This window comes from Microtus oregoni, unplaced genomic scaffold (genome assembly GCF_018167655.1).
Source record: "Microtus oregoni isolate MIOR12 unplaced genomic scaffold, Mior012 000079F_ref0000094, whole genome shotgun sequence".
Classification (NCBI taxonomy): domain Eukaryota; kingdom Metazoa; phylum Chordata; class Mammalia; order Rodentia; family Cricetidae; genus Microtus; species Microtus oregoni.
In genome coordinates this window covers 5604-24795 of record NW_024544537.1, presented here as the reverse complement: position 1 = coordinate 24795, position 19192 = coordinate 5604, and the positions used below count along the sequence as shown (strand labels likewise).

Here is a 19192-nt window from a genome sequence, read left to right as displayed (position 1 = left end):
TGGGCATATACCCAAAAGTGGTATTGCTGAATCTTGAGAAAGGTTGTTTCCTAAATTTTCTGAGAAATTGGCATACTGATATCCAAAGGGGCTGTACCAGCTTGCATTCCCACCAGTAATGCAGAAGTGTTCCCATTACCCCACAACCTATCCAGCATAAGTTTTCATCAGTGTTTTGGATCTTGGCCATTCTTACAGGTGTAAGATAGAATCTCAGAGTAGTTCTGATTTGCATTTCTCTGATTTCTAAGGATGTTGAGTATTTCCTTAAGTGTCTTTTAGCCATTGTAGATTCCTCTGTTGAGAGTTTTCCAGACAGAGTATATTTTATCAATTTTTCTGTGTTTAGGAATTATTTAAGGTTAATGTATCAAATGTTAATAATTGGTAAGCATAGGTGGAGAAAATAGATATTTACTATATAAACCTTAAAATTTTGGAGGAATGTTTGATTTTCTGTTCTAAAATAACAGCTAAAAATAAAAGTACTCATCAAATGGAGAACTGCAGCAAAATGATATATCTTCTAGATATAACCTTTCCATTGCACTTCTGGACACATTGCAGTTCAGGTTATCTGAAAGACCTGCCAAATATTTGGTCCCTCAACATTTCACCATGAATGGGAGAAGGGTCCATGAGGCCCCACATGTCCTTGAGGAACTACCGGCAATGAATTGTTGCTTGGGGAGCATGATTTCATTTTCTTCAGTGGTGTAGATACTGATGAGGTGCTCTTGCTGTAGTAAATAACCTCCCACCTATTTTCAGGCAAGAACTTGATTTAAATTCAGTGGGTCACATATGAAGAGAAACATAAAAGTAGAAAGATTTGTCAAGAAGAAGGAGGAACGGAAGGAAAGAAAGGGAGGGAATGGGAGGTACAAATGACTAAGTTATTAAAGAAGGCCAGCTGGACTGTGACCGAAAAAGCATGGGATAAAACCGGACTCTCTGAACATGGCGAACAATGAGGGCTGATGAGACACCAAGGACAATGGCAGGGGGTTTTGATCCTACTTAATGTGCTGGCTTTGTGGGAGCCTAGCCAGTTTGGATGTTCACCTTCCTAGATATGGACAGAGTGGGGAGGACCTAGGACTTACCACAGGGCAGGGAACCCGGACTGCTCTGTGGACTGGAGAGGGAGGGGGAGAGGAGTGGGGGGAGGGGGAGAAGGGTGGGAGGAGGGGGAGAAGGGTGGGAGGAGGGGGAGAAGGGTGGGAGGAGGGGAAGGGAAATGGGAGGCTGGGAGGAGGTGGAAACTTGTTTTTTGTTTATGTTTTTTTTCTTTTCGCAATAAAAAAAAAGAAGCACACTAAGCTTTCGAACAATAACTTGTTAAAAAATCACATTATCATTTGGTTAGAAATAAGCATATATTTGCTTGGTTATCTTTGAATTAAGTTGCATATATATAGTTATTTTTATTTAATCTATACAAAAGCCTTCAAGTTGATATTCCCCAAATGTCTTTACCTTGAGATTTTCTCCAGGTAATTTGTTGATTATCCATCAAAGGAATTTGGGATTGTTTGTATTGGCATTTATTTCTTTAACGTAAGTGATCCCCAGCCATAATCATTCCCCCATTATGAATTGAAGTTTGATTAGATTCCATGGCAACTGAGAACCTTTGCCTTTCATTTTTTAATCCCTACCAATCCTACAGAAGACTACAGTCTATGCTTTCAGGGAAGATTTACTGGCAAAGTGATTCACACTTAGAGCATGTGTTTCCTGTTGTTGTTTCATCAATTACTGTGCTGTATATCATCAGAGTTGCTCTTGTCTATGGTTTTGCATTGTAAACATATTAAACAGTTGCTTTATTATAAGATCTTTGTTTTTGTTTGTCCCTTCTGACCAAGAATGCTTTTTCGTCCCAGATTTCTCATGTTATGCTCCTCTTCTTCCTTTCACTCCTTTTTTCCTGTGTTCTCCTCTCCACTTCCTCCTCCCCCTTCTTTTCTTCTCTATTTCTCTGTCTGTCTCTGTCTCTGTCTCTGTCCCTGTCTCTGTGTGTGTGTGTGTGTGTGTGTGTGTATGTGTAAGAATAAGTGTATGAATGTATGAGTATCTGCAAGCCCATACTTTGAAGAAGGGTCTCATTGAATATTGTAGGTTGTCTATGTATCCTAAGCACGTTTCAGACTCCTGATTCTCCTAAATGAGTGCTGGACTTTAGGCATGTGCCACTATGCCTGGCTAGCCTCATTGTTTCTTAAGTCTTTGCTCATATAGCAACATGTGAAATTTTTCCACCAACCACTCATTTTTAAGGAGAAAGAAAAAGCATTCTGGACTCACTTATATTTTTCTGTAGTTTTGTTACCTTATAACATAACATTCAGTTTTCATATTACTAGCTATAATATTAGTTAATGAATTAATTTGGATTTTTAAGACAAGGTGTTTTTGTGTTACAGTCCTAACTGTCCTAGAACTTGCTCTGTAGATCAGGCTGGCCTTGAACTCATGAAGATGTGTATGCCTTTGCCTCCCAACTTCTGGGATAAAAGGCATATGCCACCACCACCTGGCCTTTTATTTTCTGACTTGGTGAAATTTAAATTCCATGATGGTGAGTCTTTTGTTATTTTTCTGTTTCTGTTTTTTTTTTATTTTTTAGATTATTTTCAGTACTTATCCCTTGAAAATTGCCTGACTGACTATAGAAACTCAACGATGATCTGCTGAATAAAGGAATAACTAGATAGATGATTAAGAATACATAGTTTAAAAAAAAGAATACATAGTTTTCAAATAAAAATTTATTTCTTTCTACTCTAAAATTCCAATATCTCTTTGAGTGACCTTGGTTCAGTGTATCATAATGTTCAAGCAGCTAAAGAAGTATAATTAAGAATAGCCATTCCATTTCTTGGTTCAAATATACATTATACATAAATGACTAAGCTTGTAAAGTTCTTGCTGTGAAAACATGAGGACCTAAGTTCAAGCCCAAATGCAGTGGCACATGCTTTGTCAGCCCAACACTCAGGACGTGGACAAGAAGACCCCTGCTGACTGCTTATTAGCTAGTATCACTGATTTTGTGAGATCCAGGTGCAGTGAAAGGTCCTATTTTAAACGTCCCAAAAATAAATTGGGAAGAAAAATAGGAAAAGCCACTCAATGTCAACCTCTGGCCTAACTAAACACACACACACACACACACACACACACACACAGAGAGAGAGAGAGAGAGAGAGAGAGAGAGAGAGAGAGAGAGAGAGAGAGAGAGAAAGGGAGAGAGAGAGACAGAATGGACGTTATAGTATAGAGGTAAAGACTATCCTTCATTCATGAATATGACACTAATATAATATTGTATAAGCGTAGAGAATTTTAAAGTTTGTATTCACTTAGGACCTGATAATCACCTACTATTTCATTAAGAACTTAAAGATGCCAGGCAAGTACACCGCCACTGAGATATACCACTCACATTTAATTTTTTCATCCATTCATTAATTTCACGCTTGTCTAATGAGTACTTTCTATATAGTGGTAAAGTGATTTTGCACTTTAGTAATAAAGCAATGGAAGAAAAGTATGACTGTTGCCTTCAGGGAGCTTCCGTCTTGTAGATTCTGACAGGCGAGCACATGTATACTACAAAGTACTCACTAATGTTTATTGAGCACTGAGGTGTCACTGTGTTCGAACTTTCATATGAATATAACAGTACTGTAAGTATCATAATCATTAGACAAGTAAACAACACACTTGGCACATTCTGTGTATGTGTTTGTGTGGTTTTGTTGGCGGATTTTAGAGATAAAAATCAATCACTGATTGGCATAGTGCAAGAGTGTCCATAAGGGTTTTTGAAAAATAATTTGATATGGTATGAAATGAGAAAATGTATTTGTTATATTAGATGATTTTAGGCAAGTTTCTCCTTTTCTTATTTAGTTAATGTATATTGTTTATCTTTTAAAATTTATTTTCAAAGTAAATAACATCTGCTTTACCCCCCCCCCCCCCAAAAAATAGTTGTCTGGGAATTCATGTCATGTACCAGTTAAATTAGTTCCCCAAATTTAGGTCAGAACAAGAGGACTATGCTTCACCCCTGAGGAAAGTTAGCACTTCTTTTCAAAAGGTACTATATGTAGTTCTTAGCATAGGTAGGGATTTATTGTAGAAAACTTTTCCCCTTTGGAGTATAAATAAGTATTTGAAATATCAGTATATAAGGAGTATACAAGGGACATACACATAATCACATATTTGCCCAAGTATACAGACATATCAGATTCAGAGTGGGCTCTTTCTTAAGAGAAATCAGACAAAGAATGAGTATACTGTTAAAATAAAGAACAAAAGGGCCTCAGGTGACCAGCTTAGAAGATAAGGCTATTGTATATCATGGTGTCAAACCACACTGATGTCTAAAAGAAATTATCTTCGAAGAAAAAGTATTTGCTTTCTCTCTACTAGGAATTTCCTTCTTAACGTGTCATACAAATAGACAGGCACAGATGGAATGTTACAAAACCTCTCTGGAGAGAAAATTGTCAAAGTAAAGGTGGCATTGGCATTTTACTCTTTTTTTGTTAAAGGATTTGATGCTTATCCTGAAAGCAATTGTCCACCAGAGGATACATTGTCACAGTTAGAACAACTGATTGTTCCATTGGGAATGCTTTGGAATGCCCAAAGAACACAGAACATCTGGACTGCTTAGATAAACAATAAGAGCCATGTTTTCTACTTTTCTACAGAAACATTGGACTCTGATAAAAAAAATATTATGATCTGAAGTATATTCTACTAATGGAAGTAAATTTATGGAACACTGTACATGGGTAAAACCTTATTGTACTACAACGTACTAAGTCGAAAGCCCTGATAAACATCAGATGTTTGCTATCATTTTAATTTTCTTTCTTTAAGGTTTGAATATATTTTCTAATTACTGAAAGCATTAAAAACAACTCTTTTGGTGAAAGTCATTGGTAATACTTTCTCTCTCGAGAAAAGTTTCATTTGAAATCTTGGTGTTTTCAGAGTTGGAGATTATTGGGGCCAAAACAGTAATTACACCCCATGCTGGTTTATTTCTCTCAAACGGGAGTAACAAAAAACACTTGGTCTTCTCACTTTTCAATGCTTTTGATCGTTCTCTGTTTTTGAATACATAAAGCAGTTGAGGACCATGGTGGAAAGTTTGCCTGGTTTCTAAATTTGCAAATAGTTTATTGAACTTAAAAAACCCATGATGTAATGAGCAGGCTTGGAGGACAAGAAATAGCAAAATTTATCATTATTCCTCCCCCAGAGGAATCATTTTGCATTAGATTCTAGAATTAAATTTTCAAATTCATTCAAGTCGGGTAATTTAAGGCTCACCTTTTTCTCTTTTTTTCTTTCCTTTTTTTTTTTTTTTTGAGACAGAATCTCATTCTGTTGCCCAGGTGCACATCAAACTTATTATATAGTTCATGCTGCCCTCAGATTTATGCAGCCTCACAAATCCTGGGATTATAGTCATGAACCACCATACCAGGCTGTGTTTCAGATTTTGGTAAATGCCTGTTACATTTCAGTTCGCGTGAAGTAGGCAACTGTGAAAAGTCAGCGCTTTGGACTGCAGTCACATATAAGGAAGTTTGGTTTGTCTTTTGCACTAATGGGAACAAAATGCAACTTAACAATTAAATCAGAAGGAAGTCCTTGGGAAGAGCAGCCTCTTCAACTCACTTTCAGGCTTGACAAATGAGGCACAGTACCTTGAAACTCTGAGAATCTGAAAAATGGTCTCATATATATTATTGTGAGTATTTAATATGTTCTTTCAGGATTTCTGCCCTGAAGCTGAGGGACAATTAGTTTACAAATGATAAAACTGAAGAACAATGAGGCAGAGACTTGCTCTAGGTAACAAGCAACTGAGGAGTGAAAATTAAAAGACTCTCAAGAAACTCATTTTTTTTCCATTATCATTTGTAATTTCTTTTCAGTCAATCTTCATATCAGAGTTCAACTAATGATAATAATTCTTGGGTGGTTTAAAAATGATCATTGTGTGCCTTCCTGAATATACTGCTGGATTTTCTTTCTGAATTTATTTTTAATTTATTTTTACGACATTTAAATGTCCACTTTTAATTTAGAAAACTAAACCTTCATAGATATTACTCTGCACTAAGCACATGCTATAAATAGGAGATGTGCCCTAAAAGCAGAGATAAATAGCTAACATATCTCTTACAGATTGCAAATGTATTTCTCAGCACTAAAAAAATCTAACACAAGTTACCATGGTAATCTATTGGAAATCAACATACTTTTCCTGCCATGTGACCTGAGAGAGTAGTTAGCATTTTTTATGTGTCATGTCAAATTTCTCAGTTTACTGACCTGGTTGTCAAAGTTCGACATCCAGAACTGCTTATTAAAAGTTATACCTTTTGTCTCGTATTATGACCCAGTTATGCCATTCCTAAACCACATGCAGGAACTCACAGCCATACAAATGCTCAGCCATCATCCTTTCTCCAGCACTATCACCTGGGATAGTAGAATACCTCCCAATGAAATTAGTGATTTAGCTACTAAGTCTAATTCATGTATGTGCTTTACCTGAAACTGTTAAAAATGTATGTATCCTTACATATTCTTTTAAAAAGTGGAATGGTTTTCATTCAACAGCATTAGATAAACTATCTTCTCTAAACAGCCTACAGTGAAGTAATATTTCCAGTGTGATATGAAGCTTCATCAATAAAAATGTAGATTCGGTCTGCAAACAATGAGACTATGGGGGTGATTCGGAGGCATGAAGTGAGAGGATATTAGTGAGTATTGGTCGTGGGCATACCATCTTATCTCTTATTTCTGAGTGCATATGTTATGTGGTTGTGGCATGTATGAATTAGATGATTTTGGTGGGCTTCCTTCAAATAATTTATTTTGCTTTTTAAAATAATTAGTTTTTATTTGTGTTATGTATATGTGTGTCTGTGCATATGAGTGCTGGTGCCCATGGAAGCAAAAAGTTGGTGTCCCATACCCTGGAGAAGGAGTTACAGGCAGTTGTGAGCCACTTGACATGAGTACTGCGAGCTGAATTCTGGTCTTTTTGAAGAGTTGCAAGTAGTTTTAACTGCTAAGTGATCTATTTGGCCCCCTTTCAAGTGTTTGAAACTGATGTATTTATTTTCCAAAATGGTAAAATTACTTTTTTATACTACAAAGGTCTGAGTATTCGTAAATTTCCTTTGCCTCATATGAGATCTCTTTGAATTTTATAGCTTTTCTGTGAGATGCTAGGTAGGTGTGTATGCAAATTAAGCTTTTGAACATATAGAACACTTTATCCTTTTGCTTGGACTATTACATCGTTTTTTTTCTTTTTTTCTGTATCAATGTACTCATGACCAACAATATGTGGTGGTTAATTCTAATACTAAACTAATCCTTCTTTCTTATACAGAGTTGTGATTGGGCTGGATTCAACATTCAAATCAGGAAATTAGCAGAATTTACTGATTATCATATATCACATCACTTAGTTTTTACTATTTGCACAGACTGAACACTATGGGTAACTTGTTTGCACAGGTTACATTGTGTTATCTATATCTGTATATGTTGTTGAGAGATTTCTGAATATATTTCCCTGTTAATGTATTGAACACATAGGAACTGTTGCCAACAGTGAAAGCCTTTTCACTTAAGAGGTTAATCATTTTTATACTAGCAGAGAGTGCTCTATCAGGATCTCTTGAGTAGCAAATGCATTCTAGAAGGCAAAATGTCATTTAATATGTGATGTACGTAACCTCATTAAGAACAGGGTGTGAGGGCAAAGGCGTTGACTCTACAAAAGGAATGAGGCAATTACTTGGATTTAGTCCCACTGCCTGGTTGTTCTCTGGCTTCATTCCTTTCTCTTGGACACAGTGAGCTCGAGAGAACTAGTTGTGCTTTAACTATTAGGTGCTACAAAGTTTACTAGTAGGATCTATTGTGGAGCTAGGGCCTTGTTATGCCCATTGTGATTCACAGTCTGGTAGGAGAAATATTAGTATGAACTTTTTGAATTTCAAATCTTGAGTACCATCGTAGATGAATACATCTGAATTGCTTTTCTAATACATTCCCTCGGTGATTTTCAAGGATTATAAAGCTGAAGAAGTTCAAGAATAGGGACATCTAGCTGGCTTTCCAAATGGGGAAACAAACAGTCTGCCTGTGTCAATTCCTGAATATAAACTGTTGTTCTGCTGACTTTCTGACTATCCCCTTTCCATTTGATATGATCTTGGAGGGGTTTCAAGTTGAAAAAATCAGTTTTCTTTTTTTAGTTTGAATTTCTCTGCTATGAACAATTTAAGATGCTAACGCCATTTCCTATAAAGAGGTTTCCCTATCCACATTGTAAAACAGAGGTTCTTAATTTTGTTCTCCAGGAATATTTGATAATGTTGGGAGATATAGGTAGGGGCAAAAGATTATGCTAAATTTACAATGTACAAGACTATTCCGCTTACCGTAGAAACTTATTCAGCCCAAAATATCAATAGTGACAAAATTGAGAAGCTTCAATGGGTGAAATTATTATTATTATTATTCAGAATATATTTAATCAACCTTTTTTGATAGGGACACATTCATTACATCTATTAAGTAAGTTAGGTACTTCGAAACATATGATAGAGAAGTAAACCTACTTTACCAAGAATATAACATTTCAGTAGAAAACAAATGAAATGATAAATATGGCTGTATATAATGAACTATTTTTAGAGTTTCCACTCATATTCATGATTGACAAGGATTGTGGAAAACAGTAGTTTATCAATATTTGTTTCCCATATTGGTTTTGCTTGGGCAAAATAAGCAGAGAAAAATAACCTAGGGTTATTCTTACTTAAATTATATATTCTGTATAATGAAATAGTTATCTTAAAAATTAATTTTCATGTCTGTAAGTTTGGTGATTTTCTTGAAATGTCCTTTATTAAGAGGAATGAAAGTAAAAGATTATTAGCATCAAACAATTGGGATAATTTGTGATACTAATATTCACAATATTTTCTAGTGTTTTTATTTGTTTTAACATTAGCAATTAAGAAAAATGTGGAATTAGAAATAGTTATTTAGTTTTCTCATATAGAAGAGAGTCATACAAGCAAAAAAAAGTTATAAGATAGAAGAAAAATTTGACTATGAAATGTCAAATCTTAGTAAAGGAGAGAAGTTGTTAGACCTGATAGGCGTGATTTGGAATTTCTGTATGAACATGACTTAAGCTCTTAAGTACATTGGTGTTGTGTAAGGCAAGATTCATTAAAAGTGACCCTCCCATGAATATCAATTCAATCTTCCAGGGAGCTAGTACCATAGAGTACAGTAGGACATCATGATATCCCAGCAAGAGTTGACGGTTTAAAAAACTTTCTAGTTTCAAGGATCAATGACATCAATTGACTCTTCTTAAATCTAAGAAAGGTTTACAAGGATTCGTTATCATATTGAATCTCTCAGAGAATAAATGTACTAGACAAATAAATGCAAGGACACAGACACACATTACAAAGATGACTCATTACAAGGAGGGATAAACAGTTCACTGAGTCTAAATTCACCCAGCTTTAAAACAATGCATCCTAAATTATTTGCACATTTAATTGCATTACTAAAGATATTTCCAGGACTAGAGAGTTTATTGAGCAAGTCTAATTCCTATTGATTACATTCTTTGGAGGGAGGCAGCGTGTACAGAAGAAGTGAAATGAGTTTGAGGGGAAATAGAGAAAACCTAGATGTTTATCTTTGTTAAGTAGGCCTAAGTTTCTCAAATAGATACTTTTCCAGTTCTCCTACCTCTTGATGTATGACTTGCCACATTATTTTAATCAATATAGTAAACATAACCATTAAGACCAGGATTGTTAATGAAGACTCTTAGCAATTCTAAAGTCAAACAAAAAAGCATAGTTTTGTGTTAAGAGTGTTTGGTAGCAGTGTAATTTAAAATAGAGATCATGACATTCCAATTTATATTGGTACCTATTTCTTCTTCTTTATTTAATTTTGCAAGCAAACACAATGTTAGGCACATAGAGATATGTAACCATCATCACTAAATGCATGAATAAATAAATGAAAATTTTAGGACAGTATATTAGACTAAAGAAAAATCATATTAAGGTAAAATTCTGAAAAGTGGGAGGTAATTGTTAGAGCTAAAGATGATCATTTCAATGAAAGGTAAATTTAGAATGCATAGAATTTTTAATTGAAAACACAATTGCTGCATCCTTCTTTACCTGCAGTAGGACACAGAACATGGAAGTCTTACTTGTTAATATTTATTGGGCACTAAGTATGTGTCAGATGCTGTGATAAGCATTGGCACATATGAGTTCATTAAATTCTCATAGCTGCTATAAGTGAAAGGACATCTTAGCACTCCCATTTTAGAGAAGACCATAAAAGACCCAAATAAATGGAGTGGGTTGCCTAAGACAGAACAATTTTGCAGAAGAGTTGAGTCTTGAACACAACCAGCCTTGTTCCCAATTCCAAACCTTTAACTATTAAAGTGCTTTGTTACAGAAAATAAAGATGTCCATATTTTGAGGGCATTGAGTAGTCATCAAATTTGGGACCAGAAATTATAATTATAAGAATCCACTTATTTTGGTGAGTGGAGAAATGGATAAATCTGAGGCCAAAACACTTTTCTGGTGTGTATCCATTTAAAGCAGTGTTTCTTAATCTGTGGGTAATGACCCTTTTGGGATTAAATGACCCTTTCACAGAGGTCACCTAGGAACATTGGAAAGCAAAGATATTTATATTATGATTAATAATAGTAGTAAAATTACAGTTATGAAAGAGCAACAAAAATAATTTTGTGGTTGGTAATCATGACAACATGAGCAAGTATATTAAATGGCCACAGTGTTATGAAGATTGAGAACCACTCATTTACAGAATTGTTGTATTGGAGAAATGGAAAAATACAAAATGAAGAGAAAAGGACAGGCCAGGGTTTGGAGGAAAACTGATGGCTTTGTGCATGTCAAGACAGACAAGAATAACTAGAAACCCAAGCAAAGGAATCTGTGTAAATACTCAGAGACTCAGACAGCAAATTTAATCAACTATGGGCAGGAATAAGGAATAACCCAGCAACTGATATGTAAACCCTTTTGAGTTGTCAGCATTTTTGTTCTTCTTTATTTGAATTTTTAAAAGTTGAAAATTTCACATGTGAACATTGTATTTACATACTTTCTGCTCTTATTTTACTCCTAATTTCTTCCACATTCCTACCATTCTCTCTCAAATTCCTAATCTCATATTCTTTAATTATTATTGTCACATACACATATATGCATACACACACATGCTGCTAGATAATGTTTCTAAAAAAGACAAGAAACCTGACCCAAGAAATCTCAAAAATATGGTTGCCTAAACAAGACCCTCATAATGAAAATGCCAGGGAAAATTTCATGCGGTCCCATATCAAGGGGAAGGTCTTTGTTGGTTCTTTTTGAAGCCAGTTTCTAAATCGTGTGGTTTCTAGGCCAGACACAAGCAAGGCTAAAGGAGAAGGGGCAGTTTCCTGGAGAGAGGACTAAGACTTAGGACACTCATAACAAATAGAACCTCACAGCCCTTCTGTCTTTAACTCTCGCTCTCTCTTTATAGCTGACATGCTCCTAATTAGGGAGCAACTTTTTCTGGCTACAGAAGTGGAATAACTTTAGATATTCTTTTTTAAAATTTATTTACACTTTTCTTTTTCATTTATTTTTTATTAAAGATTTCTGTCTCTTCCCCGCCACCGCCTCCCATTTCCCTCCCCTTCCTCCAATCAAGTCCCCCTCCCTCGTCAGCCCAAAGAGCAATCAGGGTTCCAAGTCCTGTGGGAAGTCCAAGGACCACCCACCTCCATCCAGGTCTAGTTAGGTGAGCATCCAAACTGCCTAGGCTCCCACAAAGCCAGTATGTGCAGTAGGATCAAAAACCCACTGCCATTGTTCTTGAGTTCTCAGTAGTCCTCATTGTCCGCTATGTTCAGCTAGTCCGGTTTTATCCCAGGCTTTTTCAGACCCAGGCCAGCTGGCCTTGGTGAGTTCCTGATAGAACATCCCCATTGTCTCAGTGTGTGGGTGTACCCCTCGCAGTCCTGAGTTCCTTGCTCATGCTCTCTCTCCTTCTGCTCCTGATTTGGACCTTGAGATTTCTGTCCGGTGCTCCAATGTGGGTCTCTGTCTCTGTCTTCTTTCATGGCCTGATGAAGGTTAATATTCAGGAGGATGCCTATATGTTTTTCTTTGGGTTCTCCTTCTTATTTAGCTTCTCTAGGATCACTAATTATAGCCTCAATGTCCTTTATTTATGGCTAGAAACCAAATATGAGTGAGTACATCCCATGTTCCTCTTTTTGGATCTGGCTTACCTCACTTAGTGTTTTCTATTTCCATCCATTTGCATGCAAAATTCAAGAAGTCTTAGGTATGAGTGCTCTGTCTACTTGTATGCTTGCATGTCAGAAGGGATCCTATTATCGATGGTTGTGAGCAACCATGTGATTGCTGGGAATTGAACTCAGAACTTCTGAAAGAGCAGCCAGTATGCTTAACTGTTAAGCTATTGCTCCAGCCCCAACTTTAGGTATTCTTAAGATAGAATTTTCTCTGCTCAAATTTCCTGGTAGGATTGCAAGTGGGCTTTCCAAATAAAGATAGAAGGGTAATAATTCAGCATCCAACTTACGTTGATAGCCAGGGGTAATCTTTCCAAGAGTCCCTGCCACCCATTGAAGGACTCTGAAATCATGTTATATCAATATATTGAACAGAGAGTAACAGTAGAAGAAGTATGCTTACAGAACTTTGGATAAACGTTATCTGTCAGAAGTTACAGTTCCTAGTGCTCAAGATCTAGATGAGCAGTTTCCCAGCCTATGAGCCCTGACCCTTTGGTGAGTGTCAAGTGACATTTTCATAGGGGTCGCCTCAAGGCCATTAGAAAGCACAAATATTTACATTATGATTCCAGACGGTAGCAAAATTACAGTTATGAAGTAGCAACAAAAGTAATTTTATGGTTGGAGGTTACCACAACATGAGAAACTGTATCAAACAGTAGCAGCATTAGGAAGGTTGAGAACATCTGCTCTAGATTAAACAAGTGTTTTAGTGTATTTTGCCAAGGACAAGTTTAAAGGGGCAGATATGAAAAACCCATAAGTTAAAGAAATTTTAAGTTGGTGTCAAAAACAAAAGATTAAAATTGGCAACTTCCAGTTGTTTTTCTGAGTAATATAGAAAATTATTTGATAATTGCATAACTGATAACCTGACAGAAGTCTGACATTCACAAAGACATTGTCATTGAAGATCTAACCTATGGGATCTCTTTCTGAACTTCGTAGGATTAGTGAAGTTATAATGATATTACATGCTGACCAAAGTCCTTCCTTGTTCTCAAGATGATGAGTGTGGTCACCCCAGACAATGGGCCCTCTGAGGTAAGAATGCATCCATTATTACCTTGCAAAGAAAGACTCCATGTCTTCAACTCCCTTAAAAGAAGGTGCATATTCACTTTAAGTAGAGACTTTTGGAGTGCAAAAACTTGGAGGATTCTTTGGGGACGAATGCTTTTATCTTAATAAGAACAAAATGTTGCTTATAGAAATATAAATTTTGAAAGGCATCATGGAAAACTTACGCATTTGAGAACAGCTAAAAGTGGCCATATTTGTCTTCCTCATATTCAGATAATCAGACATTAACGGTATTTCTTATGAAACAATTTTCTTGTTTCTGCAAAACTATTTTTTTTTTCCTGCGGTTGGTAGCTTTAGTAGCCCTATATGCTTAACCTTAGGCTAAACATGCTAGAAATATCCTAGAGTGTATCTGACCCTTACCTGACATCATGCCTGCCTGCAAAACCAACTTTATTAGCTTTCCCTACACATCAAATATGTTGGCATTCTTCTTTTCTTAAGATAATCCCCTAACTGTCATCCCTTCCATGCTCCAAATGGAAATAGATGTTGTCCAAATCAATAGACGTAAAATTCTTCTTAGGTTTATTTTATGTCTACGAGCATTTTGTGTGCAAGTGGATCTATATAGCATATATGTGCCTGGTGCCCATGCAGGTCAGAAGAGGGTATCAGATCACCTAGAAATGGAGTTACAGATAGTTGTTAGCCACGATATGGGTGCAGGAAACTTAACTCAGGTTCTATGCAAGAGTAACAAATACTCTTAACTGCTGAGCCATCTCACTTGTCCCCAAATCAGTCGATTTTTAACATGTGCCCTAAGCTTTTCTTCACTATTTTAATTCTTAAGGTTACTTTAAACTCTTCATTTGGACTGTATTCAAGAGAAGTCATAAGAGAAGGTAGAAGGGAAGAGGGAAGGAAGGAAGGGGAGTGAAGAAAACGTGTAGCTCAATAAAAAAGTGAGTGACAAGAATGATTCATAGAAATAACGAATGCATAGAAGGTACCAGATAGGTTGAGTCTGGTGAAATCAAGGTTCAGTAGTATCACGGCAATTATTATCAAACATCTGATTGCTAGGGAAATAGCACTGGAAAGTGTAAACAGGAGCCAATGGATAGACAACTAGAGAAAGGGAGATGATCTCTAACAGATCATTCCAAAGGCACAATGGCTTGCCTAGAGACTGAATGTGACCCAGTATGAGCTAATACATCATTTTGAAGGTGCTGTGGCAGGATAAGTGTTAACTCTACATCATTGAAGCTGCTCCCTACACTGAGGCTGATTTTGTACGTGGGCACTCACATTCCCTCATTGTTTAACTTTAATTCTGTGTTAAGCTACACTAATCAACACTGCTAGCTGCTGCTTACTTTTCTTCTCTCCTGGCTTCCCAGCATAATATGCTACTTCAACAGTATAGTCAGTCACCTTGACAGTCAAGGTGCTTATTTGGATACCTTTCAGCATCACTATTCAAAGAGAATCTGTTTCCCAATAAGGTAGGGAACAGTCTTCAGCATTCTGTCTCTTTGCAAACCTCAAAGACTCTTGGACTGAAGATATGCTTTGAAATTAAAATCATTGCAAGTCTGCTGAGTAAGCAAGTACTAAACATACTTGGAATAAGTAGACTAGAATGTTATCACTTAGCATAATGCAGAAAAAAACTTTTTCTCCTCTAGTGTGCATAAAAGATTTCACTAACTCAAAGGCATACGTCACATTATATAATCGTGTCTGATTTTAAACAATTCACACATGCACACGCGTGGGCACACATACACACACACACAGACACCTGTACATAAGTTGATGAAACTGCTATGGAGACAAAGTTATTATTTCAGACACTGCCCCCGACAACAACCCATCTTAATTATAATAAGTTAATATTAATCATGGGAGGATATCATATATGAAAAAACTATATAAGGTTAAAAAATGTCAAGAAATATTTGTATTGGAGAATCCATCAGGCACAGTTCTTGCAGTAATGAAACAACCTTCAAATCATGGCACACTCTATTGCATTAAAATAAAGTTAAATGACCTAATACCTATTTCCTATAACAACTACCATTTAACTAAACTTCTTTTGTTTATAGGTACTGTAATGAACACTTCCCATTTGTTATCTTCTTTTATCTTTGCAAAACAATATTTTCTTTACAAAAATATTTTCTCAAATCCACATATTGGAAACCTACACTTGAGAACATCTTTCTCAGACTATATATTTGATAGTAAAGCAAGGCAAAGAAACCAAAATTGACTTGAGTCTTATTTAATAATTCATCTATGACACTCTCTTCTTTTTGCAATCATGGTTGTCCCTTTGTGGCTTGTCATTGTCCACCAGTCTAAATTTAAAGAAAGCTGAACCTAAAAGATGCAGATGTTAACTGCAAAATGATCTTTAGATTTACAAAACCCAGAACAGCTGGATGCCCTCAGACAAAATCAAGATGTGCTTCTTTATTCCACTTCTGTGTATTAGCAAACAAAAAGCACACTAATTGTTTTGAGAATTAACTCTCAGGCCAGTTATAGTAATTAAAAAAAAATACAGAACCTAGCCCAGGAGGTCAACATCAATTACCAGCTTCGGGAGTGGGAGTCACACAATCAGGGATGGGGAATTGTTTTGGGTAATAAACCCCTGTTGTGCCTGTTCCTTTCCTCTCCCTACAAGTTCATATCTTTCTTTACCCAAGTTCTCTCTGAGTGCCATTCATCTAGGGACAAATGGCCATTTTCTTAGGTGCTAGCCATTAAATAAACCTGGCTTTCTTCTACTACATTTCACCTCGGAGTACTGACCTTAGAACAATGTGTTTATGGACATGAGTCCACTAACACCTTCATGTGCAAATGCTAATGTGATTATTTTATTTGTACCAGGTTTATGTGAAAAATAAAAATAACAGTTTTATTTTACTGGAGTCAAGTGAAGTCCTTTCTATGGAAGATTCAGCTTATCTCTCAAGCAGGAACGGTCACACTCACCTCGTTTATGAAGGAGAACACTGGCATGCCGACGTCCATTTCCATTTTCAACATAACAGGAATAATTCCCCAGGTCACCTTCTTCCACAGAGTCAACAATTAATGAGATAGAAACTTCCTGTTCTCCAAGATGTTCCTTAAGAATTCTAAAACATAAAGGAAAACGCAACAAAAAACCCCACACAAACATACACATACACATACATGAAAAAGAAAGAAATGTAGATGAATCCGAATCTGATGAGAATATACCTACAGAGTTGGTGCTGCAACTCTGGCTAGGAATTGATGCTAAGTTAATTAAATGATAGCATGCCCTTTTCCTCTTCCCTTCTAATGAAGAAGCTTGTCTTTGGAGATGCTAATGAACTTGCAGTTAATTATCTCTCATAGGAGGACAGTCATACTGTCATGATAGAGAGGTGACGGAGACCTTGAGAAAAGTTTACAAATCGTTTTTCCTTTAAGAAGAAATATGATGTAAAAATGAGATAACAGGTTTCAAAATGTTAGACTGGAGGCCTAATTATATATCGGATTATTTTCAAAAAGAGTAAGAGAAAGAAAACATTTCCGAGTTATTTTGACACATTGGTTGACACCACCAGCCTGACTTACTTTTTCAAATGATACAAGCAAGTTGTATAGTTTTAAAGAAATATGAAACCATAAACTGAGAGATTAAAACTTCTGATAAGTATTTAATGCTGACTTTTAAAATTGATGGTAAATGCTTACTAATCTGATTGTTATATATTTTAGCAATCTCTCAAACAAATGCAAATTAAATAAGGTATCCTTTTACATGCTCCCGGTATTCCTAGTTCTAAACTCCTGCCTGGATGAATGTGTATGTATACTTAATATATATATATCTTATTAGATAAATAACTTTCCAGAGCTTTTTGTCAAGGTCATACAGTCGAAGTTTAGGTTTACAATACTACTTTAATTTTAATAATTCAAAAGCATTGGTAAATGATAAAAAGTGAAATTTAAATATGAATAATGACAAAGAAATATTTTCATCCATATTGGAGAACTGACAATGTGGATTTTCCAGAACCCAATTGGAGCAATCCAGAGTTTGATATTGTGTATTTGTTGCCAGAGATAAGATCCCGATAGAAATTATCTTTTATGACAGTTTTATTCTTACTGAAAACCATTTTCTCTTACTTCCTTGTTAAAGTTTTAAGAGGCTTGACATTGAAAAAGGAGAAGCAGCACTCAAATTTACGTACAGTCATGGAAAATATGGAATGTATAGAAAGCCTTTATATGGAAGAATATATAGAAAATATCCATCATTTGTATTTGGATATAACCTAATTATCATTATGAAAATCCTTGATCATTTGCATTATGATTAGAACTAACTCTTCTTGTTCAAATATAATTTACATCATCATTGAATACTTTGATAATTAAACATAAGTAAATAAATATGTAACTACATTGAAAAAAAGAAGTATAAATATTATGCCCTCAAAATCGATACCTAAAAATCTAAGGTTTTTTTTCTATTATTATTCTCTCTTCATAAATATTTATACATTAAAGTTAGAGTAGAAAAGATAACAAAAATTTGCATATCCTCCATCACCTCATCAAACATTTTATATTTGACTTGGTAGCTTAAATATGTAAAAATATCCAAGGAAAATACAAAGTTTGCATTTGAGTCCATGTAGTGCCTAGCTAACCTTTCCTGTCAATATTTATTTTTAGAGACAGTTGTCTCACCCCAGCCCAGGCTGGCTCTGAATGATCCTGTTTCCCAGGTTGGCCTTCAATTCACAGGAACACTTTTGTCTGAGATTGTCAAGCACTGTGATCACAGACATTAGCCACCAGCGCCTGGTTCTTCTCAGTAACTTTTAAAAGATTTTGTAAAAACAAAAGGCACAGTGATTTTCCTAAGGTTAGAATGGGCTTCTATATTTTCCATTATTATAGCTTTAGTGAGCTACTAGCATAAGGTCTCTTTGGAAATTATTCTTATGTGGAGAAAGTGGGGGTATGTTTGTGAATATGTTCAAAACATACTGTATGAAATCCCAATGAATTAATACAAATATTTAAAATGAAAAGAATTACTCTTAGTTTTTGTAAATGGCATTCACATTTTGTAATTCCATAGTCAGTCTCAACAATTCTTTGCTTCTTACACAAAAGTATCAGTATTTCTGTTATGATAACAGAAAGATAAAATGATTAAAAGTCTTTTCTCTTTTAGCTCACCCTCTCCCCACTTAGCAGAGCAAATGTTAACTCAACTGCACGTGTTCAAAAGATGAAAAATAGTTTACCTAATGTCACTTTCCCAAACTCTATTTTCATCCAGATCTTCAATAAACTTCTCTCCTTTCATCCAGTAAATCAAAGGACTGACGTCCCCACTGTACCCAAAGAAAGCTCTGCAGGTGAGGTTGGCGGAGTCACCTGTGGAGAAAAGTGATGGAGAAACAACCTCAATCCATTTGCACCCACTTCTTTAAAAGAAATTGACTGGTAAGAATTGGACCATTCCATTGATCTGAAAGAGCTAAGAAAATAGTTGTTCAAGCATTTTCCTTTTTTGTCAAGTTTATCAAATGTATCATCACGTTTTGACAGTATGTACTATTTTATGTAATGAGAGTTACTTATGAGGTTTAAAAGAGGATCAGTTATCTT

At 35.7% G+C, this 19192-nt stretch overlaps 1 protein-coding gene across 1 annotated transcript in view; it reads right to left on the bottom strand.

Moving 5' to 3' along the window:
* The window catches only part of LOC121441583 (interleukin-1 receptor accessory protein-like 1), a gene marked incomplete at its 5' end in the record, with an annotated part of 52373 nt that extends 33415 nt beyond the window's left edge, over positions 1-18958 (bottom strand). Inside the window, 2 exons of the mRNA XM_041642799.1 lie at positions 16514-16659; positions 18826-18958. Of these exons, the coding sequence (XP_041498733.1) occupies positions 16514-16659; positions 18826-18958 (279 nt within the window). The remainder of the gene's footprint in view (positions 1-16513; positions 16660-18825) is intronic.
* Positions 18959-19192: the final 234 nt, after the last annotated feature.